Source organism: Balaenoptera musculus, chromosome 3, assembly GCF_009873245.2.
Source record: "Balaenoptera musculus isolate JJ_BM4_2016_0621 chromosome 3, mBalMus1.pri.v3, whole genome shotgun sequence".
NCBI lineage: Eukaryota > Metazoa > Chordata > Mammalia > Artiodactyla > Balaenopteridae > Balaenoptera > Balaenoptera musculus.
In genome coordinates, this window is record NC_045787.1 from 157734671 (window position 1) to 157760635 (window position 25965).

Below are 25965 nucleotides of genomic sequence, written 5' to 3' on the forward strand. Positions count from 1 at the left end.
CCTTAGCATAAGTGACTCCATTTTGAGCCCATCTTGTTTTTTTCACAATGTAAGCTATGTAATCTTTTAGCATATGTAAAATGTACATTAAGAATAAAAAAGACAAGGTGGGACTAACCTGGTGGTCCAGTGGTAAAGAATATGCCTACCAATGCAGGGGACGTGGGTTCGATCCCTGGTCGGGGAACTAAGATCCCACATGCTGCGGGGCAACTAAGCCCGTGCGCCACAACTACTGAGCTTACGCGCCTCAACTAGAGAGCTGACGTGCTGCAAACAACAGAGCCCACGTACCCTGGAGCCTGCAGGCCACAACTAGAGGGAAGCCCACGCACCGCAATGAAGAGCCCATGTGCTGCAACGAAAGATCCTGCATGCCTTAACAAAGATACAGCGTGCTGCAACTAAGACCCAACGCAGCCAAATAAATAAATTAATAAATAAATATTAAAAAAAAAAAAAAAGACTAAAGAAGACAAAGCAAAGCCATTTCCCTCACCAGGGTGGAAGCCAAGGGCCTAAGTGATGGTGTGGGACCCAGCATACCTGCCCAGCCAACGCAGCGAGCGTGACCCACCTCGGGGCCTTGAGCTTTGCTCCAGGCTCCCTCATCTGTGTGTGTCACCTGAGGGGAGAAGCGCCCTCACCGACCTCTCCTCCCAAGCCCAGCTGCCCCACTGATTTGCTACATATCTTATACAAGAACCACTAACAGGGAGCATGATTTCACTTAGGGAAGTGAGGTTATAACCAGATACCCGAAGAAAGTGCTGACATGTGGGGCGGGGGAGCCGGGAATGCTGTTGTCCTGGCCCCTAGACGGGTGTTTGACTTTTGAAACTCTGTGCTTCTGTTGTGTGGATAAAAATGAAAAGTGTGTTAAACACAAGGCTTAAGGCGAACTAAATGCATCCTCCCGTGTTGATCCTTCTCAAAACACTAGTAAAAGTATAGAGGCTACAGAACATTCCGAAGGTAGGAATTAAGGGAGGAGCCACAATTGACTGCCTGGTCCATGGATGCCAAACCCAAAGCCCAGCCAGATTTACCTCTAGAACCTTCCATGGGCACTGAGTGCGCCAGGCCCCACTGGGCTGGGCTGAAGATGGCAGTGGAATATGGAGGCCTCTGGTGTGGAAGCTGTTTGGGAAGTTCTCAGGTACCTGTGTCCCTCCCACAGTACCACTGGGCAGCCAGAAGGAGGGAAGCCAGGCTTGGTAGGGGGTGTGGTGGCAAATGGGGTTAAGTGACTACACATAAAGCTAAATGGAGAGAGCCACCATCCCTTACCCTGTGTGCAGATTACAGAATCTTCCAGGCATGAGACTGAAGACTCCTGGGGAATCCAAATGGCCAAAGAAGAAAGAGCTAAAGACACTGGCATCATGGAGTTCTCATCAGCCGCCAGTTGAGCTGTGCCCCCCCCCAGTGTACCCCGCCACCCCCATACAGCCGGTCTTCCAATCTGCTGGTTTCAGTCGCCATTCTTTGTCATGAGCAGATGTCCAGGGGTGTTCAGGGATCTGAGGAAGTGTCCAGTTACAGACTCAAAGCAAAAAAAGCAAACTGGGGAAATTGACTCTCCAGGGAGAAGAAAACTTACAAAACAAACAGTCCAGACTGTTCTCAGGAAGAAGAGATTGTATTCATGAAACAAGAAGAGAATGCTACAAAAAGGAATAGCTAAGGAACCTTGTTTGTTTTTGAGCTCTTGGAAGATGAAGTTGTGGAAATCTTGCAGAAGGAACAAAAAGATAAAATATACCGAAAACAACAGGGGACAAAAAGGAAACGGAAGGATTGACTCACAATAACCTTCCAGACAGTGAGAGTTCTGAGAGGAGAGATCCAGGCAAATAGATGGCGACACTGGCTGGAACAAGGGAACTCCCTGGGACCAAAAGATGCCAGGTGCCTGAGGCTGGGTGACAAAAGCCCCATCCCAAGGCACATCTCTGGGAACTTCCAGAATGAGGACCAACTCCCAACAAGGACACAACAAGTGACATCTAGTGGCTCAGGAATCAAAGATGATGAAGTGTTGTCTCCTAGCTCTATCCACCCAGCATCCCAGGAATCATCAGGGACTTCCTGACAGCTGAAGCCTGGTTGGCCCCTGAGCCCACAGGGCACAGCCCCCCAGCAGTGGCACCTCAGGCCACCTGGCCCTTCGCTTGCTCAGCCTGGGCTGTGGGTACTCTCCACTCTCGGAGCTCAGCACCATGTGGTTTAGGGACACATAGGGAGGTGGAAACACCATAAAGAAAAGCAAGAGTGTTCCTTAAAAAACTAAAAATAGAGTTATCATATGATCCAGCAATCCCACACCTGGGCATATATCTGGAAAAGATGAAAACTCTAATTCAAAAAGATACATGCATGGGGACTTCCCTGGCGGTCCAGTGGATAAGACTCCGCGCTTCCAAGGCAGGGGGCACGGGTTTGATTCCTGGTCGGGGAACTAGGATCCCACATGCTGCACAGTGTGGCCAAAACAAACAAACAAACAAAACACCAAAAAGATAACATGCACCCCAATGTTTATAACAGCACTATTTACAATAGCCAAGACATGGAAGCAACCTAAATGTCCATGGATAGATGAATGGATAAAGAAGATGTGGAACATATATGCAATGGAATATTACTCAGCCATAAAAAAGAATGAAATAATGCCATTTGCAGCAACATGGATGGACCTAGAGATTATCATACTAAGTGAAGTCAGTCAGACAAAGACATATATCATATATCATTTATATGTGGAATCTAAAAAAATGATACAAATGAACTTATGGTGCCTGCATTGCACAGCCTCTCTGGGGAGCCCTTTGGCAGCACCTAGAAGAGGTGACCTCATGGCCAGTGGATTCCTTAGGGATACATCCCAGGGAGATTCTTGCACATGGGTGAATCGTGCAAGGGTGGCAGGTACTAAATTATTTCTGACGGTAGAAAGCTGACCTAGGGACAAGTAAATAAACTGGGGAAAACTACATAGTTGGTAAGAACATGAAAAATTGAGTTCTTTTTAGGAGGAAAGACTTCCCAGATGGACTCAGGGGAGAAACAAACAAAAAAGCAGGTAGTGTTAAATCGTGAGATGCCATTTTTTAACTTGTCAGATTATGGAAGATCAAAAAGGCTAGTGTTTATGGGCTGAATTGTGTCCTCCCCCAAATTCTTATGTTGAAGTCCTAATGCCCAGGCCCTCAGAATGTGACTGTATTTGGAGATAGGGTCTTTAAGGGGTGATTAAGTTAAAATGAGGTTGTTAGGGTGGACCCCGATCCAATAGGACTGGTGTCCTTAAAGAGGAAAAAAAAAATTTTTTTTACAGGAGGAAATTTGGACAGGAACCCATGTTACCTGAAAACTGGGTTCACCTCTTGGTGGGTGTTGAGCCAATAGACACAACCAAGCCAAAGATGGGGAGAAGGAGGATTTACTACGACTTTCAGCAAGTAAGGGGACCACCGGGGACCTTTTCCAAAGCAGTGTCTCCCTGAACAGTGAAATTGGGGAAGTTTTAAGCTCAGGGTACATGCATGTTCATGAAGGGGCTTGAACAGAGGAGAATCAGCATAGAACTGGGGCAAAGGTCGACAGAGTCCAAGCTTTAGTTGACTGAAGTCAAGAGGGTCAACATCATCATTCCACCCTCCACCTGGTTAGGGGCCTTAGTTCATGCAGAACTCAAAGATACATTATTATAGGGAAAAGAATCTGAAAAAGAATATATATATATATGTGTGTGTGTGTGTATATATATATATATATATATATATATATATATATATATATATATCACTGTGCTGTACACCTGAAACTTACATAATATTGTAAAGCAAATTTTGATTAAAACTTTTTTTAAAAAAGATATCATGTCTATCCCTTGAGGAGGAACTAGGACTCCGCTTTATCACTGCACTGCTGTCTGACTACCTTTTCTCTGTTCCTGAATTCCTTTGTTCCCTTCAGATCATTAATTACTGAGACCTGTTCAAGGGCAAGCATTACTGCCAGGCTTAGATCACAAAATGGCTTAGGCCAAAATGGCTTCTCTTATGTCAAGAGAGCCATTCCTGGTTCTCTTTCTCTGGGGACCCCCTAACTTATCTGCTTACACAGGCACAGAGGAAAGACAAGGTGAAGACACACGGAGAAGACAGCCGGCTAGAACTCAAGGACAGACCTGGAACACATCCTTCCCTCGTGACCCTCGGAAGGAACCAAACCTGCCAACACTTTGATTTTCGACCTCTGGTTTCCAACACTGACAAAATTAACGTCTGTTGTTTTAAGCCACCCAACCCGTGGTACTTTGGTACACTGGCCATAGGAAACTCAGACACTGAGGGCATGTGGTGTAAATGGATAACATCTCTTTGCAGGAGTAGCTGATACTTCTGTTCATCTTTGGATAGATTCCCCCAGAAGATGACCTTGTCTCTAGGACTCAGTGCCCTCGGCCTGAGGGGTGACCTCAGGAAGCCCCTACGAGGGTAGCAACTTGAGACAGGGAGGGAAGGAGCCCTGCAGGGGTTGCCAGCGATCAGGCGACTTTGGGCAATCTGGGCTGGGTCCTGCTGGGGACCTCAGGGGGGAAAACATAGCACACAGCCTGAGAGTGGTCCCACCCAGGTGGTGAGGGGCTGCACTACATACCCTCCAGCTGTCCACAGTCATTGGCTCCTGGACTGTGTTCCCGAGGGGAACCCCAGGCTGGGTCCAAGTGGCTTACAGCAAAAAACAGTTGGTGCGAACCATGAATTCCAGGTTTGGCATCGGCATCAACTGTACTGTTAATATATCCCTGATCTTTACCCAGCAATTTCATTCCTAGAAACTTATGCCACAGGCACACTAGCTTATGAACCCAATGAGGTACCTACAAGGAGGTTTGTTTCAGAAAGTGCCAGGAAACTCAACTCTGTCTTAAATAAAGAGGATGAAATGACTCATGCTGCTGGAAGCTGAGAGGCAGTTCAGCTTCAGGTAAAGCTGAATCCAGCATCCCAGACAATGTCACCAAGAATCCAATTTCTCTGCTCATCTCTGCTCTACTTCCTGCAGTGGCAGGTTTACCCTGGGGTTGGTTCCTACCTTGCAGTCACAAGACAGTGCCAACGACCACCCAGGGTTGGGGTTTCTTCCCCTGGGGCCAGTGGAAGAGGAAGGGTGTGTCTCAAAGCTCTCCCTGGAAGAGGTTAGCAAACATCTTTACTGTCACAGGCCCAGATGGGATCGTGTCCACCTCTATGCATTAGGGGATGCCGCAGTGGTGGAGGAGAGTGGAGAGAGGTTGACCTCACCCCTCAGGCTCAGGAGGTGGTGTGAGAAATGGGACTGACCAGAAATTGGGGTGGATGTGGGGGGGGGGGGCGAGCTCAGGGCCCCCAAGGAGCCACTACCACGTTTTCGTGGCAACAGCTCACTAACAACCTAGCTACCCATCAATAAGGGATGGGTGGATCTCATCACAGGCCATCCCCCAGAGGAACACTAAACTGCCGCTAAACAATGAGGCCTGTACGCAACAGGGACCGACGTGATAGAAATACAATGGATGAATGCAGCACGCAAAGGAGCTCGACGGACCGTCCTGGCGCCATTTACCCCTGCGCAGGTGCACACGTGGCACATGCGCTCACCCGGCCCCGCCTACCCCGGGCACGCAGAGGCTCCCACTGGCGGTCTCTGGCTGGGTGGCCCCTGCAAGTTATTCCAGACGATGGGCTGCAGGTGAAGCGAGTCTCAGTGGCCCCTGGGAGACCTCTGGTGGCCTCATCCTCCTGCCCCTGCGGACAGTGACACTCATGCCCGAAGCCTCAGCCAGTCATGGAGCAGACACAGGGCTGGGGAGAAACCATGGGACTTTGGGGCAGTGCTTCCTGAGTAGCACACGGTCCATCCCGACTGACGTCCCCAGAGGGACAAGTGTGTGTGCACAGGATCTCTCTGGAAGGAGACACGAGAAACTGGTAATGGGAGACATCCCTGCAAAGGGAACTGGGAGGTAGACCTACTTTTCATGGTAAACTCTTTGTGCAGTTTGCATTTTCTAGCCAATCATTTAACAGTCCAAATAGCAATTACATTATAAAAAAAAAAGTTTATTCAAAAATCTGTCGATGGGGCTTCCCTGGTGGTGCAGTGGTTAAGAATCCGCCTGCCAACACAGGGGACACGGGTTTGAGCCCTGGTCCGGGAAGATCCCACATGCCGCGGAGCAACTAAGCCTGTGCGCCACAACTACTGAGCCTGCGTGCTGCAACTACTGAAGCCCACGTGCCTAGAGCCCGCGCACCGCAACGAAGAGTAGCCCCCGCTCGCTGCAACTAGGGAAAGCCCACGCGAAGCGACGAAGACCCAACACAGCCAAAAATAAATAAATAAAATAAATAAATTAAAAAAAAAAATCTGTCGAAATAACTTCAACCCTGTTTTTGGTTCATGGGGGGTGAGGGTCAGAGCCGAAGAAGAGACATGGGCAGGAGAAAAAGTCATTTTAATTTTTATTAAATATACTCTCTTGTCACAAATCTTTAAAATATATAAACATTATATATAAACAAAGTGTCTTCATGGCGTCAAAATGTAACTCCAAATCAGGCCAGGCAATCAGTGAGAGGGGTGACTGCCGAGGGTGCAGGTCCGGCTGTGTGCAGGGCTGGGGGGGTCGGGGGCGGTGCTGCCGAGGCTCGCTTGGCTGGGAGTCACCCTGGGGAGGCACGCTGGGGCCGGCAACCCTGGGGGACCCTCCCCGTTCCTGCCCAGCCTGCAGCTCAGAGGAGCGTGCTGCCTAACCACCCATTTGGTCTCACCCGCCCGGGGTGGACCGCCAGTCCCTGCTGTTCTCGCCTGGGGGCCCTCACATTCCCATCCTGTCTCCCTGTGAGGGACGCCCCTGCCTCTCCTGAGCACTGGGCAAGGCTGGGGGAGAAGGTGGGTCGGATGCTTACCCCACAGGACAGCCATCACAGGCTGCTTGGGCCCCCGGGAATGAGAGTCTGGGGACAAGACTGGGGCTGGCTGATGGAAACATGCAGGAAGGACAGAAAGAGGGGTCTTCACACCCACGGGACTAAGGCAAGAAAAACAGAAACAGGACAGAACGAAGGGAGGAAATGAAAATCAAAACTGGAAATGCATGTGTGGCAGCTAAGATACCCTCTCAAACCCTTTCACACATCGTGGCTACTGAGCCCACTGTGAAAACCTACCCTCTGGTGGTCCTGGTCCTGGAACCAGATTGGACTGGTCAGGGTGTACTGTGTCTAGACCCAGGGCCAGCCAAATTGCAAAACAAAACCAAAAAAAGTCAAACTCCAAATGTCATTAGGAAACAGGTGTTTCCAAGTCCCTGTGATTCCCGGTGGGCCCTGGGGGGCCTCCTCTGTGAGACCAGCTCTCTGGGGTACCCTGACTCTTCCAAGCTTCCTGCCCCCAGGCCAGATGCTGTCTCGGGCTCTCACTTTGGGAGAATCAAGGAGGCCAGCTGCCTCCATGTACTCCATTCATGGGAAATCAGACAACCCCACGGGCCTTAAATTGTCCCATGTCCCAGCCAAGTAACTGCTCAGGTGGGGAGCCAGGGATGTGCAAGATGCCATGGGTCCCCCCCATGAGCCCCCATGCCTATGGGCAGATGGTCAGGGCCTGAGGCCCAGCCTCCATTAGTGCAGCCAGTGGGGCGGGAATGAGAGCTTCCTGGCAACCCAGGCAGATGCTTCAGGCTGGGGCTCAGACCCAAACCCATGGCAATTCCTCAAACCCTGTTGCCCGGAGGAGGCGTGACCCTCCTGAGAACATTACAAACTGGGGCGTGGGGGGCACAACAGAGGGGAAGACCCAATCCCAGGGGCCCGGGATAGAGTCTGGGATCGGTGTAACACTCTTAGGAGAAGGCTGTGCCCAAGCTGTAGACTCTGGGGACAGACAAGGAGTCATGTTACCGGGGAAGTAGTGAAGGCAGGAAAGGCAGGGCAGGCAGGGTAGGGTGAGAGGCTGCATTTGTAGCCACAGCTGAGCAGGAGGCTGATCTCACGGGGGACAGGGCAGGAGGCCAGGCCTCAGCCCCACACTCTCTGGGGCTCCCCCCGCCAGAGGACATAGACTCTGAACGAACATAGACTCGGAACAACAAGGGGCAGGCGGAGTCTGGCTCTGAGCCCAGGGGGGACCAGGTCACTAGAACCAGGAGCCTGTCCAAGGACACAGAGCGCACCAGGAAGCAGTGCCAGCCACTCGTCACTCAGGGCATTCATGGTAATACCTCCCGGGGCAGCCCCAGCCCTACTGAGGCGGGAAGAGGACAGCACGGGAGCTCCGGTCCCCCCAGTCCCAACAATGCACTTCGAGGACCACTGGCTTTCCCCTCAGACCTGTACGTACTGAGCCCAGGCCCCCCAGCTTGTTCCACAAGGCGCATCTGCGCACCTCCTGGGTGGAACCCAGCGCGCCCTTGCTCGCTGGGCTCAGAAACAGAAGGGGTCAGCGGTCCACCGCGAACTGAAGCTCGAGAGCAGCCGACCCCACTGGCCCCTAGCTCTGCAAGTGCCGCAGCAGGATCTGCATGAGGTCAAAGGTGGTGAAGCTGATGCCCACAGCGATGGGACCCTTGAGCCAGTTCATGCTCAGGCCCTTGTAGAGGCCGTGCACCACGCCCTCCTCCCGCATGATGGTGTGCATCGTGCGCACGATGGAGGTGCGCTGGTGGCCCGTGACGCCGGCCGTCTGCATGCGCCGCCGCACCACGTCCAGCGGGTAGGAGGCCGACTGCCCGATGAGGCCCGCGCAGGCCCCGAAGATCATGCGCTCAAAGGGGTAGGGCTGCGGGCGGCCGCTGTACTCTGCAGGGGGAGGGGTGGGAGGGGCTGTGAGAGCGATGGGAGGGGGCACACTGGCGCCCACCCGTGCACCCCTGCGCCCCGCGCTCACATGCACCGGCAGTGTCACAGCTGCATTTCAGGACCTGACCGGCTCTCCTGGGCCTTCCCACCCAGGCCATGGCTTCCCTACTTCCTCACCTACTGGTCCCTCGTTTTTAATCAAATTTGAGAGATAAAAGATTTTTACAAGACAGAAAAGCACAAAGAATCATATAACCAAGTCCTAAGACCAAGAACGAGCTCACACCCAGTCACTCTTGTTTCTCATCTAGTAAAGAAAGAAAACATCACTCAGTGGGAAGCAGCCGCATAGCACAGGGAGATCAGCTTGGTGCTTTGTGTCCACCTAGAGGGGTGGGATAGGGAGGGTGGGAGGGAGACGCAAGAGGGAGGGGATATGGGGATATATGTATGCATACAGCTGATTCAGTTTGTTATACAGCAGAAACTAACTCACCATTGTAAAGCAATTATACTCCAATAAAGATGTTAAAAAAAAAAAAAACTGGAAAAAAAAAAAAGAAAACATCACTCATGTCCGGAACCCTCTCCACAGCCCAGCCTGCCTGACAGGCGCCCTCCCCTGGGTGCTGTGAAGACGGGTGGGCTGGAGGGAGGAAGGGGCAGCAAGGGATCAACAGGGGTTCTTTAAAAATGTGTTGTAAATTGGAAACTAGGAATTAAAAACAGGGAGATGCCCTATTGACTCAGCAGATTGGCAAAACATTAAGGAACCTGCCAGCAGCACCACTAGGGGTGAGAAGGGGGCAGGGCGCCACGGGCAAGCGCAGTCACTGGAAGAGCAGAGGGTGGAGAGTAAAACCAAAAAAACGGGGTCTCACATCCACACAAGGAGAGGAGCTCTTGATGTCAGCTGATCACAGAAAACCCACAAATGGCCTCACGGCGCCCCAACGGGGGACCCCCCCGCCTCCACTGCTAAAAGGATGGGTCAGAGCTGCACTACCCGGAAGTGCAAGAGGTGACCGCTCACTCACTTCCCATGACCAGGAAACAGCACAAGGCTTGTTCCCGCTACACAAAAGCGCAGGTAGAAGGGTTTCCAACGGAGGTGAGGGGTGGAAACCCACCCCTAATAAGGAGGCTCAGGGGAGTGGGGCTGGGGGTTCTGGACAGGGGATCTCAGCTTTACCTGGACTGTTTTCCTTCTTTAACAAAAAACATCCTGGAGCAAATAAGGCAGTTTGTTAATGACTCATCGGACCGGGCGGTGGCAGGTATGGGTGGGGTTACAATGTTCTTTGTACTTTTCTAGTTTCTCAAAATTACCAAAACACACGAGGGCACTTCCCCTCCTTCTAGGTTTTACCCGTAGGCGTGTGTGAGCACCAGGGGCCTCCAGCCCTCTGGGTGACACTCTGGACTTCACAAGGTTGCTCTCAAAATGAGGCATTAAAGGTCAGGAGTCCAGCTTCCCCGGGGCTGGCCTGATATGTGTCTTCTCCTGATCCAGACCCTGGGCCCCCGGCCTGCCCCTCCCAGGGGAGTCCTAGTGCCCCCCTGCCTCCACCCGCCTCCAGCTCTGCGTGACCCGCGGAGGCGCTGCCCTGGCTCCACACTCCTGACCTCTGTGCAGGCTCTTGAGTGTCTCGTAGGTGAAGAAGCTCAGGCCGGCGTAGGGAATGACCCCCAGCACGGTGGGAATGAAGCCGTGGTAGAGCGTCTTCAGCCCCTCTTCTCGGGAGATGCGGATGAAGACGTGAAAGATGTTGCTATACCTGCAGGACAGAGTGGGGCGGGGAGGGGGGGAGGCCTCAATTCGCTAATTCTCCCCTCTTCCCACGTCAGCGGGGACAGGCCTGGATGCTGACGGACAGAACCTCACAGAAGTTCTGGCATTCGAGGGGGCCATGCACGCCCAAGGCCATACGCCACCTTCACCACTGGGATCACTCTGCCGTGCTCAGCGCTTGGCTGTGTCTGACTCCACATGAACACTTCGGGTTTGATGGAAGCAGAAACTGATCCCCAAGCTAAGAGACCCGATTATGGCCTTTCTGGAACAGCTGCGGAGCCGCACACCTGGCCCGCCCTAAGGTACCCAGGGGGAGGTGTAGGTAGCAGAGCCTCAGCACAGCTCTGTCTGCAGCTGGATGTGGAGGCCCAGACCCAAACCCCAGGGGCCCAGTGAAGGGAGCCCACCTGGGGACCCCACTAGACACAGAGCCCACCCTGCCGGTGAAAACGTCGCCGTGCGTGGTAGGACTCACATTTCCTTTGGGGTCACGGCCATCCGTGCCCTGACCAGGTCCAGGGGGTAGGTCAGCGAAGCGGCCGTCGTTCCGGCCAGTGCACCCGCGAGGAGGCGGGGCCAAGGGGGCAGGGCTCTGAAAGAGGGTGGGGAGAAGGTCAGCCGCCAACGCCCCGGGCGCCCACAGGTCTGGGGGGGAGGGATGGAGGAACGGGCACCGGCTGCAAGGAAGCCAGCCGAGTTGAAGCGGGTGGAGCGGGGGAGAGTCTCTGGGTGGATGCCATATTGAAGTCCCCCTGGCTGCCTCGCCTTTCCCCCTCCTCGTACGAATGAATGAACAACGAGCACCTTCCCTACCCGCTCTGGGGCATAGGTAGGATCAGTGGCCGTCCTGGGACTTAGGTTCTGAGGGGAGACCGGATAAACAAGAGAAGTTCTGACACGGTGAGCAGGTGGAAGACAGGAGAACAGGGTGATGTAATAGCGCTGAGAGGGGTTTTTTTCTATTGGGGGGGCGGGGGGGAGGGCTCACTCTCCGCGGAAGCCGTAGTAGCTGCCCAGTAGGCGCTTGTACTCCTCGTGCGCGCTGAACTGGATGGCGGCGTAGGGCACCACGCGCACCATGGTGGCCGAGTTTCCGCGCCACAGGCTGAGGAAGCCTTCGTTGAGGTAGGTGAAGTAGAGGACCCGGAAGGCCTCCTGGGGGGAGGGCAGGGGAAAGGGGCAATGTCAGTGCCCTCCGCCTCCACCTGAGCAGTGCCGTTGCTGGCAGAGCGCTGGACCTCCCTGCCCACCTTATGTTGCCCAGCCCTGCGCCTGGGGGGAGCCATCGTCCCCCTCCCCCACATTCTCTGGGCTCTGCGCTAGGACCCCCGAACGCCCAGTCCCTGTCCTCCAGCCCTCGGAATTGGAAAGCAAGCCAGAGGGAACCAGGCTTGCAAAGCAGGCTTAGAGCCCCACAGAGGGTGTTTTGTTGGCGTCTGGTAGTCTAGCTTTTTAAAATATTCTCCTTTTCCTTTATTAAGAAGGTAACACCTGCTCCGTGTTTAAAAATAAATCAAATACGACAACTGTGAGTTTAGACTGTCAAGTCCCCTCACCGCTACCCCAAGGATAGGGGGGTCTCCCGTCAATTCCCAGGGTGGGCTGTGTCCAGGCAGAGCTCAGGGTGCAGACGGGTGGCCTTGGCCCTGGTGCCTGGCAGGGGAGGCCTTGGTCACCCGGCGGCCCTGGAGCCGGCCTGGGGCGGGGTTGGGGGAGAACCAATGGGAAAAAGCACCTTGAAAAACGTTTCCCCAACCTCTACCACCCTCCTCCTCTGCCGCTGCCAGCCCAGCAGGGCGGAGGTGAAGGTCCTAGAGCCGGGGGTCCTTGACCTAGTGGCTCACCTTGGCAGAAAATCTTTTTGAGGACACTGGAAAAAAACAAAACACAACAGAGAGTGTGAGATATGAAGGACGGGACCCCCCCCCCACCCCAGTCTGCATGACCCCCTCCGCAGGGGTCTGGTCTGAGCATGGGGAGTGAGAGCCTCCCCTGGGAATGCCCCCTCCCCCCCCACAAGGGCTGAGGTGGGGGCCTCCGCAGCAGAGTCAGCCTCCTCCCAGGAGCCTCCTTACCGCCCCCGGCCCACGTCCAGGCCCCTCTGCACACCGGCTTCTCCCCAGGAAGGGGAGCCCAGCTGCCACCTGACCCCCATGACAGTGAGGATCTCTGTAGGGGCCTGTGGGAGGACGCACCCCGCCGGGCTTGGCACCCAGCAGTCCCCACCCCTGCTGGACCCCAGTTCTGCCAGACCCCTTTGGGGGAGGCATCCCAGCCACCAGCCATGCGGGGGTCAGCCGAGGGGCTCTGGCTCCTGCAGGACAAGGCCACGGGGGTGTCTGACATCTGCGGCCTGCCCTCTCTTCTCCACGGCCTGGCCCAGGCAGCCCTAACGCCCACTCTCCCGCCCTCCAGGGCTGCCTGGCTCACCCCCCCATCCCCCGCTTCCCAAGGGTCGGCTGCGTTCCCAGGATAGCCTTGCGCTCCCGTCTGCATGGACGTATGCACACCACCTGCCTTCGGAGTTACACCCAGCTCCCTGTGAGCATTTGTTCCAGGAACAACACAGCTGCCTGGGCGTGTGTGTGTGTGTGTGTGTGCGTGCATGTGCGTGTGTGTGTGTGTGTGCGTGCATGTGCGTGTGTGTGTGTGTGTGCGTGCGTGTGTGTGTGTGTGTGGTGGGGAAGGGACGTGTGCTCAGCTGCATGCCCGTCCTTTCCCACGTCAGCTCGCTCCTCCTCCCCCTCCTCCTCAGGGAGGAGGTTGATATCAACGCTCCTGTTATATGGATGAGGAAACTGAGGCCCAGAGAGGCTAAGGGACCAGCTTGAGCAAGTGCGAGGGGCCTGGCACGAGTCTGCAGTCCTCTCCTCCTAAAGAGCTGAGGGGGAGGGCGTCCCAGGTTGTGACCGTCCTCCTTCCCGGCACCCCTCACGCACTGGCCACCATCTGCAGGACAGAAAGGCCTCATCTTCAGGGGACCTTGTGCCTGCTCAACCCTAAGAAGGGAGGGAGATGGATTCTTGAACTGTGTCCTCCCCAGAGATATATCCACGTCCTCACCCCCCGCACCTGTGAACACGACCTTAACTGGAAACAGAGTCTTTGCAGATATAATTAAACTGAGGTCATACTAGAGGAGGGTGGGCCCTAATCCAGTGACATGGGTCCTTATAAGAGGAGAGGACCCAGACACAGAGGGGAAGGCAGAGACTGGGGGGAAGCGGCCACAAGCCAAGAATGCCTGGAGCCACCAGAAGCTGGAAGAGGTAAGGAAATGTCCACCCTCAGGGCCCCAGCAGGAACCAATCCTAGAGACACCTTGAATTTGGACTTTTGGCCTCCAGAAAGTGGGAGAATAAATTCATGTTGTTCTAAGCTGCCTCGTTTGTGGTACTTTGTGACGCCAGTCCTAAACACTAACAGACTTTCTAAGTGCATTCTACAGAGGCATTTTAAAAACCACTTTGCAGAGCAGTCTGGGGGGCCGCGGAGGAGGAGGAGGATTGCTTGGCAGCTTCTCTATCACATGGGATAGATGGACAGGCAGCGTTTACCTTGGAAGATTATTTTGGTTCGGTCCAGGGGAGCTACCGCCGTTTTGGCAAGAGCGCCAGCCAGGGCCCCTGACAGGAGGGAGCTAAGAACTTGCCTGTGATCACTCTGCAAGAAAACACACGAACACGCGGTCTGTCATCAGGGAGAGGAGGCGGCTCTTCTGCTCGGGAAAGTTTCCTGAGCGTCTTCCTTCTCCCCCTGGTCCAGGGCTGACAGACACACAGTGGCCAGAGTGACACAGCCCTGCTAGGCCCTGAGCATGCCGGGCACGGGCTGAGCCATGGTGGGTCCAGCAGCCACAAAGCCTGGTGGGACACAGTGAAAACCTCCTGGGCCACAGGGACCAACCATGACATGAGAGGTCATGCACTGGCTGGGCTGTCCCGTGAGGTTCCCAGTTCTCGGAGACGCCCTACGACGGGACGAACTCCAAACATAAGCGTCCCCCCTGACCTGTCCTGTTTTCAAGCCTTGGTTCCACCCACCACCTGTGTGTGAGGGACTCTCCCATTGCAGTGTTTCAGGGTAAATGTTCCTGGTGGTCTGGGGAGTGGGTGGGGCATATTAGGCAAGCAGACCCTGACTGTTCAGCGTGTCTCCTTTCCACAACTTTCTATCAGGACTTCAGGGGCTGGCTGGCATCTGTGGCTCTTCATCCAGCCAAGGCAAGGGCGATGGTGATAGATGTGGCTGACCAGCACTGTGCACTCCTGTGGCCAGCCCCAGAGCCAGTGCTTGCCCAAGTCTTCCTGCGGCTCCCCGAGCCCCGGCTCCAACGGCCCTCCTTCCCTAGAGGCCCAGGGAGCCCTGAGTTGTCACACAGGAAGCCACCTGCTCATCGGGTTGGAGTCTCCATCCCCTCTGCTGACTCAGTCACAGAACTTTCTGGAAGTGTTCTTCTGGACATGCCCCACATGTCCTCAGTCTGCAGCGCGCAAGGATGCTGAGGAGCAGGTAGCTCAGTGACCCCGGGAATCTGTGAAGTCCACTCAGAGCAGGCGCCCTCAGGGGCCTGGAGACACATGGAGCGGGGCAGGGGTATGTACAAGCCTTCACCACTCCCCGCACGGGGCTGCCAGGCCATGGGGGGAGCCAGACATGAACTCATCAGACAAATGTGTGAAGAATCACCAATCTGGGACGGGCTATGAGGAGGGGGCTCGGGGCTCCAGGAGAATGCGGGGTGAGGGGTAAGGGACCGAGGTTGAAGGATGAGGTACACCTAACTGCAGGGCGTGTGTGTGTGTGTGTGTGTGTGCGTGCGCGCGTGTGACACTCTTAGAGGGGGATGAACGCAACACTCAGAGGCCCCAGTGAGAAGGAGTGGGGGGCCCTGGGGGACCACAAGGAGGGAAGGGTGGCTGACACAGGGAAAGGGAGGGGCACAGGGAAGAGAGAAGAGACGAAAGGTGGGTGGGGCTGGACCCCACAGAGTGTGAGGGCCTGACGAAGAGGCTGGTCTTTGCCTAAAGAGAAATGGAGAAGTGTGGAAGGTGAACAGCCTGTTTTAACTGGAATCAGAGAAGAGGCAGCTCCTGTGAAACCCAGGATGGAGATGGCAGAGGTTGGAACCAGGGGAGGCTGTGAGGGGGGCGGGATGAAGGGGCATGTGGGGGGTACAACTGGTAGCCTGGGTCCCAGTGGGCATGGTGGAGTCCAGGGCTACGCCCCAAGTTTGCTCAGCTCAGCGGGTGGCTCATGGGGAAGGGCTGGGTCTGTCCACACTCCTGGCCTGAGTCTGGGCTCAGCGCTCCCTTCACCAGCCCAGCCGACCTCTCGCTAAAAGAACAGAATCCCGTAGCAGTGTTTTCCCCTCTCAGTTTCTGAGGCCGAGCGTCACCATGGGGTTCCATCTTCTTGCTTCACAGAGGCCTGTCACTGGGGACCCCTGCCTTTTCTGGGTCACACAGCAAGGCTCTCGTCCTTTGGTCCCATTGGCTTTGAGAGGTGTGGACATCTGATGCCAGAAGGCTCAGTGGTGTTCCTGGCACCAGCTCCGAGGCCCTCTGCCTCAGTTTCCTCTCTGTGAGTGAATGTGGTGACAGCTGACCTCGAGCCACCGTGAGCAGAGGGAATGCCCTACGGGGAGTCCCTGTGCTCTGTGGGCACCAGAAGTGGAGCCGATGTGTCCCTTCATCTCCTTCACCAGGTTACTTCCTGTGCAACCTGTGGTTCTTACAATCACAAAGCCAGCTCTGCACGTGGGGAACACACATCCTTAAACCCTAACTCTCAACGTGGCGCTCCAGGGACACGCTGTCAGCCCACTTCACACGCTTAGTGGAGGAGGCTGCTGCTGCCTTTGGCAGACGCTCCCACTGACTTTTTTTTTTTTTTTTTAAAGAGGCATCGGGGCAGCACATAGCTTATTTATTTATTTATTTATTTACGGCTGCGTTGGGTCTTCACTGCTGTGCGCGGGCTCTCTCTAGTTGATGAGAGCGGGGGCTACTTTTCATTGTGGTGCGCGTGCTTCTCACTATGGTGGCTTCTCTTGTTGTGGAGCACGGGCCCTAGAGTGCGCAGGCTTCAGCAGTTGTGGTACGTGGGCTCAGTAGTTGTGGCTCACGGGCTCTAGAGCGCAGGCTCAGTAGTTGTGGCGCACGGGCTTAATTGCTCCGCGGCATGTGGGATCTTCCTGGACCAGGGCTTGAACCCGTGTGCCCTGCATTGGCAGGCGGATTCTTAACCACTGCGCCACCGGGGAAGTCCCCACTGACCTTTTTTTTTTTTTTTTTTTTTTTTTAGTTTTATTTTTTTGGCTGTGTTGGGTCTTCGTTACTGCACATGGGCTTTCTCTAGTTGCAACGAACGGGGGCTACTCTTCATTGCAGTGCACGGGCTTCTCACTGTGGTGGCTTCTCTTGTTGCAGAGCACGGGCTCTAGGTATGCGGGCTCAGTAGTTGTGGCACACAGGCTTACTTGATCTGCGGCATGTGGGATCTTCCTGGCCCAGGGCTCGAACCCGTGTCCCCTGCACTGGCAGGCGGATTCTTAACCACTGCGCCACCAGGGAAGCCCCCCCCACCCCCACTGACTCTTAAATGACCACAGCTGGCTTATTCTTTAAAGAGCTTGGTTGGCATAGGCATCACTGAATGGTCAAAGTCTCCATACCCATCATACGGAGAGATCCTGCAAATGAAAAAGGAGGCAGGCAGCCTGACGGAGAGGAAACAGGCGATCCACAGATGGGATCCACACCAGCGGTGAACATCACAAGAAGATGCCCGGCTCCTTAACCAAAGAAATGGGACTTCGCAGAGTGAGCTCCCTGCACTGGGCTGGCCAAGCAGGCCAAGACTGACGTGGGTTGTGTCAGCCAGCGCAGAGGTAAACCGGCGCTGTGTGTGTCCCAGTGCACGCCAAGCACAGGGGCCTTTGCTGGGCATGTCCGCTTGGCGGGATCCATCGGGCCCGTGGAGGGAAAGCCACGTCTCCCTCACACTCTGCCGCGAAGTTCACTAAACTGTGAGGGATGGGTGCCTGCTCTGGGGCTTGCCCCCCGCCGCCCCCAGCATGGTGACGGTGGCCCCGAGAATCAGTCCTCCTGCCCGCCTGGCGTTCCAGAGGGAGACTTGGAATTTGGGGAAAGGTCAGGAGGGCCAGAGGATGATGCTGTTTCAGGCTTTGAGCCCATGGACTTTGAGAACTGCCTGCGGGTGCCTGAGCCAGCCTGGCAGTGAAGGTGGGTTAGTCCATGTTCTAGGTTCAGCTGGGAGAACTTCTACCAGCTTCTATGGTGAACAAGGACAGGGCTGATCCAATTTCTTTTCTTTTCTCATTTTCTTAAATATTTACTTATTTATTTATTTGGTCACGCCAGGTCTTAGTTGCAGCGGGTAGGCTCCCACAGGTGCAGCTCACGGGCTCCTTAGTTGCAGCACATGGGCTCCTTAGTTGTGGCATGCGAACTCTTAGTTGCAGCATGCATGTGGGACCTAGTTCCCTGACCAGGGATCGAACCTGGGTCCCCTGCATTGGGAGCGCGTGGAGTCTTAACCACCGCGCCACCAGGGAAGTCCCTGATCCAATTTCTTTATGAGGGAATAAGGCTTTTGTCTTCAGTTGAAGGGCGTAATCAGAGATGAATTTCAGAGCTGAGGGTAAACTCCTCCCTGGAGCGAGGAGTTCCCCTGCAGCCCACCCCACCTTTGGCTAATTCTTCTGTGTTGGCAAATCTGAGTGAGAAAAGGGGCTCAAGGACACCTTCGACATCCCAGCCAAATTTGGGCGAGGTTTTGGCTTCTTGCCAAGTGGTAGGGCAGCTGGATCCACAGCACAAATGGAGCTATAAAAATGGAATAGGAGGCGGCCTGCATCACCCCCTCACCCCCCGGCCTCGCCCTCAGCGTGTCAGGGGGTTATTTGTAATGGGGTTCGAGTACAGAAGAGGGACTGGGTGAGAATGTCCAATGAGGGGGGGGGCCAGGATACTTGCCTTTGAAGACACATGAGCGGGCAGGACGGGCTCGGCATCCTCACGCAAACGCACCACGCCTTCCTTCACACCATTACCCATTCCAGGCCTGCTCAGGACGGCGGGAGACTCAGTCCTGGGGAGCAAGAAGGGACGAGGTGAGAATCTGGCCTCCTCCACCAGCCTGGGGCCTCTGATTCATCCTCAAGTGGCCCGATGCCAGCACTGCCCCAGTGGCACGCTTCTCCTAACCTGGCTTCTGTCTCTCTGCAGGATGAAGACACCCGAACCTGCATCTGGATGCAACAGTCCCCTGACCTGATTGCTTAATCATTGACAAAAGCTCTTCTCATCAGCTCTTTTATTTCATCCTCACAAATGGGCCTCTGAGTCCTCTGTTTTTTTAACCTAGTACCAACCCCCCAGATTGGCTCAGAGAGGTTAAGCTGACATCGAGGTCACACAGCAGGAGGCAGAGGCCTGGCAGGGTGTAGGGTGTGGAGGCTGGAGGGCTCCACCTGCCCTGGAGCCCAATGCCCTCTGGGCTTATGCCAGCTTGGACCTGAGACTCCGTCCACAGAAATACTTTTCGAAAATTAATCTTTGTCCTACTGTGTGGCTGCCTGCCCTTTGCGGACAAGTTATAGTAAAGTGTCCTAATACTTGAGGATTCCTCCCTGGAAACCTGTGAGCAGATAAGTTAGGGGGTCCCCGGAGAAAGAGAACCAGGAATGGCTCTCTTGACATAAGAGAAGCCATTTTGGCCTAAGCCATTTTGTGAGCTAAGCCTGGCAGCAATGCCTGCCCTTGAACAGGTCTCGGTAATTAATGATCTAAAGCGAACAAAGGAATGCAGGAACAGAGAAAAGGCAGTCAGACAGTAGTGCAGTGATAAAGCGGAGTCCTAGTTGCTCCTCAAGGATAGACATAATAATAAATATATCTTTGAGTTCTTTGGGAACTAAGGCCCCCACCCAGGTGGAGGGTGGAATGATGTTGACCCTCTTGACTTCAATCAACTAAAGCTTGTACTCTGTGGACCTTTGCCCCAATTCTATGCTGAATTCTCCTCTGTTCAAGCCCTTTCATAAATATGCATGTACCCTGAGCTTAAAACTTCCCCAATTTTTTTTTTAAATTAATTAATTAATTAATTTATGGCTGTGTTGGGTCTTCATTTCTGTGCGAGGGTTTTCTCTAGTTGCGGCAAGCGGGGGCCACTCTTCATCGCGGTGCGCGGGCCTCTCACTATCGCGGCCTCCCTTGTTGTCGGAGCACAGGCTCCAGACGCGCAGGCTCAGTAATTGTGGCTCACGGGCCCAGTTGCTCCGCGGCATGTGGGATGTTCCCAGACCAGGGCTCGAACCCGTGTCCCCTGCACTGGCAGGCAGATTCTCAACCACTGCGCCACCAGGGAAGCCCAAAACTTCCCCAATCTTGCTGTTCGGGGAGACACTGCTTTGGGAAAGGTCCCCGGTGTTCCCCTTACTTGCTGAAAGTCATAATAAATCCTTCCTTCTCCCCTCCCCATCTTTGGCTTGGTTGTGTCTATTGGCTTGACACCCACCAAGAGATGAACCCAGTTTTCAGGTAACACAGGCTCGTGTCCAAATTTCCTCTTATGAAAGAATGTTTTTTCCTCTTGTAAGGACACCAGCCCTATTGGATCGGGGTCCACCCTAACAACCTCAAGTAATACATGCTTCCTTCTCCCCATCTTTGACTTAGTTGTGTCTATTTGCTTGACACCCACCAAGACGTGAACCCAGTTTTCGGATAACAAACCTACCTTCAACCTCCTAGTGCAGGAGCACTCAGAGCTCAGCCAACCACAGGGAGGGGACCAGGAGGAAAAAAGGATGAAGGACTGGCGTCGCGGAGATGCCACTGGGCACCGGTATGCTTGGAGGTATCCCTTGCTTTAAAATCACCCAATGAATCAATATGCTTTCCTGTAAAATGATGCAAATGAGGCAGATGCCCCCCTGAGCCAGCTCTGGAAGCCCCTCCTGCCCTCCAGGTCCTCCCAGGCACCCGCTGGTACGGAACATCCTAGGAAGCTCAAGCAGGATTCTGTTCCAAGTGGCCTCTGCCGCTGTTTCCTACCTAAAATGGTCCCTGGCTCGGGGATGAACAGCTGCTTCTAAGACGGGGCCAGAAACTCAACGATGAGCCTGGACCACCCTGAGGTGCCAGGCAGGAACCAAAGTCAAGGGGACTGTGAAAATGGGACACAAAGGCAAATCAAAGAGCTCCTAGTGGCCAAAGTAGGAACACTGTGAGCAAAAAAATCAATAAAGCAGTGTTGTCTGTTTTTTGGTTTTTTTTTTGGCTGCACCAAGGCATGAGGGATCTCAGTTCCCCAACCAGGGATCAAACCCGTGCCCCCTGCAGTGGAAGCGTGGAGTCTTAACCACTGGACCACCAGGGAAGTCCCAGAAGTGTTGGATTGTAACCCAAAGGGTAAAATAAATAGCCAAGAGTCCACATGGATATAAATAAATGATTGAATAAATAAATAAATGGGGGAGAAGAGACAAATCTCCCAGGCAGAAGAATCCTAAATAAGTTACGCAGATGCTCAGTGCTGGAGGAAGGGAAGCGTCAGCACGACCCCTTAGGTGTGGGCCACGTGGCAACTTCCTTCCAAAGGGCACAGCACAGAAAGGGGGGAAGGGAGTAACTTTACAGTGAGGACACCTGACAGACACCACCTCAGCCACGTGATCAAGGTCAACACCGCAGTGATAAGTCACACTGACGGCACGTGCCCTGGACACATGTGTGATGAGAAAGGCACTTCCCCTCTGAGGTCCTCCTCTCCAAAGCCCAGTCCAACCATGAGAAAAACACCAGACAAATCCCAACCAAGGGCCAAGGGCCATAGGACACCTGACCAGTTCTCATCAAAACCGTCAAGGTTGTCGAAACCAAGAAAGTCTGAGAAACTATCTTAGCCCAGAGGAGCCTAAAGAGATGTGACGACTAAAGGTAACGTGAGGATGCTGGGACAGAAAAAGCACATTAGGGAAACACTAAGGAAATGTGAATAAACAATGGACTTCAGTTAATAATAATGTATCAGTATTTGTACATCAGTTGTGACAAATGTACCATACCAAAGGAAGATGTTATTAACACGGGAAACGGGGTGTGTGCGGTGGAGGGGAACTCTGTATTACTTTTGCAATTTTTCTATAAACCTAAAACTGCTCACAGACAAACAAACAAAGAGAAACTAGGCCTTAGGGATCTTTTCCAGCCAGTGGCTGGGGTATCAGTCTGTGGAGGACACTGTGACTCTAGCACCCTCCATGCGTCCGGCTGCCGCTCAGTGTCACCCCCAACGTGATGGACCGCGGGGGACTGTCCTCACACCTGGGCACCCGGATGCAGATGGTGCAGCCTTTCTTTGTTTCTTCTCGCTGCGCTTCGCAGCATGTGGGATCTTAGTTCCCCGACCAGGGATCGAACCCGTGCCCCCTGTGCCCCCTGCAGTGGAAGTGCGGAGTCCTAACCACTGGACCGCCAGGGAATTCCCGGTGCGGCCTTTGTTAGGTCTGGGTAGGCGTGGTGAATGTGGACTCGTTCTGCAAAACTGCCCTCCTGAGAAAGGATCCAGCCCTTTAGTCCCAGCCTCATACAGTCTAGAGTCTGAGCACTCGCCTCCCTCCCTCCCTCTGACTCCTGCTCCAAGCTCCCCAGGAGGAAACAGTTTCCCCAGGCAGGCGGTGCAGGCTCAGGCCCAGGCTGCTAGTGTTGCCCTCTGAACCATTCTTCAACCCCTGGCCCGGGCCCAGGGCCTGCCCTGGGAGCTCTGCAGACGGCTCAGACAGGGCCTCTGTGTGGTGGACGCAAACAGAAACAAAGGCACCACACAAATCAGTGCAGACCTACAAGAGCGTGTCACTACAGGTGACGGAGCGCCAAGGCTGAGTCACGGGAAAGCACCTGCAGGGGGCTGAACGGTGGGCCCCCCCCCCAAGACATGTCTCCCTGGAATCTGTGAATGTGGCATTATTTGAAAAAAGTGTTCACAGATATAATTAAGGTAAAGATCTGGAGATCCTTACCCTGAATGAGGGTAGGTCCTAACAACAATGACAAGTGATCTGATAAGAGACAGAAAAACAAGACACAGGCAGGGAGGCTGTGTTTAGACAGAGGCAGAAATTGGAATGATACACACAAGCCACAAGCCAAGGAACACATGGAGCATAAAAGCTGGAAGAGACAAGGAAGAATCTTCCCCTAGAGCCTTAGGAGTGGTTCTACAGAAGGATTAATTTGGGATTTCTGACCTCCAGAACTGTGGGAGAATAAACTTCTGTTGTCTTAAGACAGTTTGTGGTGATTTGTTACAGCGGCCAAAGGAAACTAGGATCCTTTTTGGCGGAGAAGCTGGGGTGCCTCAGGCCCCCCAACCCCAAGCAGAAGGGGCAGCCAGAGTCTGCAAGCTGCTTCCGCCAGGGCCCAGTGCCGCCAGGAAGCTCCCCAGGATTGCAGGGCGGAGAGAAGGAGATTCCTGTCCTGGGGCAGTGGCTGGTGGCGGGTGGGGTCGGGGGGAGGTCTCAAGCTTTTGCCTCTTAGGCCAAAGGCTATTTTCCTAGGAAGTAAAGAGCTCTTTGCCCTTTCATAAACAAAAACAAAAAAACTCAAGACAAAGGCAAAGAAACAGCCGGGTCACTGGGAAGGAAAAAAAAAAACTTAAAAACATGACAGGTATCAGACTGCACTCATAATGAGAAAAGTGGGTTTAACCTTTGGTGGGGGGCTGTTGGCATGTGTGAGGACAGTAATGCAACTGGTACATGAGACTGAGGCAGGTTGCGGGGAGCATCTCTCTGCAGGTGATTTGGCAGACGCCTTGGAATGTGTGCTGTGCCCCCAGACAGGTGAGCATGAAGGCTCGTGGGCCAGTAAGGCCACAGCCAGGTGCTGGTCCCAGTGAAGGTATGAAGGTCTGGATGGGAAGCTATGGGGGAGCGAGGAGAGGGGGACAGGGAGAATGTGTGACCTAAGCCCTCACAGGAGGACGCCACCCAGCCTGTCACTAATGAGTGAACCTACCTGAACCCAGGTGGGAGGCTGTCCAGATGCAAAGACTGGAAGCAGACCAGGTGTTTATAGAGTGCTGTCAGCAGTGATGGGGGGCTTCCCTGGTGGCTCAGTGGTTAAGAATTTGCCTGCCAATGCAGGGGACACGGGTTCGAGCCCTGGTCCAGGAAGATCCCACAGGCCGCAGAGCAACTAAGCCCGTGCGCCACAACTACTGAGCCTGCGCTCTAGAGCCCGTGAGTCACAACTACTGAGCCCGTGAGCCACAACTACTGAGCCCGCGAGCCACAACTACTGAAGCCCACGTGCCTAGAGCCCGTGCTCCACAACAAGAGAAGCCACCGCAATGAGAAGCCCGCGCACCGCAATGAAGAGTAGCTCTCGCTTGCCGCAACTAGAGAAAGCCCGCGCACAGCAACGAAGACCCAACGCAGCCAAAAATAAAAAATAAATAAAAATAAATAAATTAATTAAAAAAAAAACCAGTGATGGGGACTCGCCATACAGGGGAGGAGACAAGGGCATGGAGGGAGCCTGACTGTGGATGTACATACTTTCCAGCAGTTGGCATTTTGCCTCCCCCCACTCACCTCTTCAAGAATAACAGAGGACACAACCCACGTGTGGCTGACCCAACCCCCGCTGTGCCCTTCCCAGGTCAGAGCCCCTCCCCCTGCACTCAGGCACCCCCGCCATGCCCCCTATTTTATTGGCTTCCTTCCCCCAAACTGCCACAAGGTTCTGAATTTACCCCCCAACCTGCCCCGAGAGGCCTCCCTCACTGAACTGGGGTTCCCAATGCCCACACAGCATCCATACTCAGGACAGTTGCCAGGCTCCCTCTGCCACCAGCGTGGGGTCACCGTGCCTGGGACTTCTCCGCGCCCAGCCCCCCAGGTCGGGCCCCCTTATCTGTGCCCAAGAACATGGGCTCTTTTGGGTGTTGTCTGGAGTCCATCATTGGTCAGATGGTGACCAACAGCTCATGTGGCTGAGGGTGAGGCCCAGAGTATATGGCGGGTGGCCTCAGAGGGCGCTCGAAACTCCGAGGCAGGAGCCCCCTCCCTCCCGACTTCCTCCAGCCCCTGCGGCCCCTGCTGCCTCCCTCTCTCCAGGGCAAGAGGCCTGGGCTCTGCACCAAGGCAGGCAACTGGGCCAGATGGTTTCTTCACATTCTTTTGTTTCTATTGTACCTCGTCCCTTCTGTTGTTGCCAGTAATAGTGAATTTCTTTTTTTTTTAATTATTTTTATTTATTTATTATTATTTTTTGGCTGCGTTGGGTCTTCGTTGCGGCATGGGCTTTCTCTAGTTGAGGCGAGCGGGGGCTGCTTTTCTCTGCGGTGCGCAGGCTTCTCATTGCGGTGGCTTCTCTTGTTGGCAAAGCACGGGCTCTAGGCATGTGAGCTTCAGTAGTTGTGGCACGAGGGCTCAGTAGTTGTGGCTAGCGGGCTCTAGCGCACAGGCTCAGTAGTTGTGGTGCACGGGCTTAGTTGCTCCGCGGCATGTGGAATCTTCCTGGACCGGGGCTCGAACCTGTGTCCCCTGCATTGGCAGGCGGATTCTTAACCACTGCGCCACCGGGGAAGTCCCTCTTCTTCTGTTTTTGTTTTTTCACCCCGCTCTGCACAGCATGCGATGCAGGATCTTAGTTCCCCAACCAGGGATCGAACCCGTGCCCCCTGCAGTGGAAGCGTGGAGTCTTAACCACTGGACCACAAGGGAAGTCCCTGGCACATTTCATCTTGTAAGTTGCAAAACCACTGACAAGGTAGGTCTCCCATTCTGGTCCTCATCTCACAGTCGGGGAGGCACAGGCAGTCAGAGGTTCTAAGCTTGGGTCTACTATCATGGCTTGCCCACAGTGGCCCGGCCTCGATGTGAGGCCCTCTTCCACATATCTCACCAGCACCACGGACCAGGTCCTTCAACCCAATCCCCTCTCAGGACCCTCTCGTGTTCCCCAGCCCCTCGGCCTTCTCTTGGGTCCCACAAAATCCAGGCTTGTTAGTTGCCTCTGCTCATAATACTTCGTCACCTAGCTAACTCCTTGCTGGCTTTCAGGTCTCCGGAAGCCTTCCCGGCCCCCTGAATTAGCACCCCCAGCCTCTGCTCAGGACCAATCAATTACAGAGCCCCAATCACTTGGGGAAGGTCTGAGCCACATCCATGTTCCGTACCCTTCTGAGCCAGTGTTTCTGCCTCCTCCACACCTGTCCCTGACCCTGGCACACAGATATTTACAGATTGTAGAAAAATAGTACTGTTAAGGCTTCAAG

The 25965-nt window shown here is 54.3% G+C and overlaps 1 protein-coding gene across 2 annotated transcripts in view; it reads right to left on the minus strand.

Moving 5' to 3' along the window:
• Positions 1-6506: 6506 nt before the first annotated feature.
• Positions 6507-25965, minus strand: part of SLC25A42 (solute carrier family 25 member 42) — a 25695-nt gene continuing 6236 nt past the window's right edge. Inside the window, exons 2-9 of one of the 2 annotated variants that reach the window (XM_036848408.1) lie at positions 20419-20581; positions 18651-18765; positions 14208-14313; positions 12495-12520; positions 11639-11805; positions 11126-11242; positions 10482-10633; positions 6507-8855 (exon numbers count right to left, since the gene is read on the minus strand). In XM_036848408.1, the coding sequence (XP_036704303.1) occupies positions 8548-8855; positions 10482-10633; positions 11126-11242; positions 11639-11805; positions 12495-12520; positions 14208-14313; positions 18651-18731 (957 nt within the window). In that variant the 5' untranslated portion in view covers positions 18732-18765; positions 20419-20581 and the 3' untranslated portion in view covers positions 6507-8547. The remainder of the gene's footprint in view (positions 8856-10481; positions 10634-11125; positions 11243-11638; positions 11806-12494; positions 12521-14207; positions 14314-18650; positions 18766-20418; positions 20582-25965) is intronic. The other variant, XM_036848407.1, reaches the window with a different exon arrangement.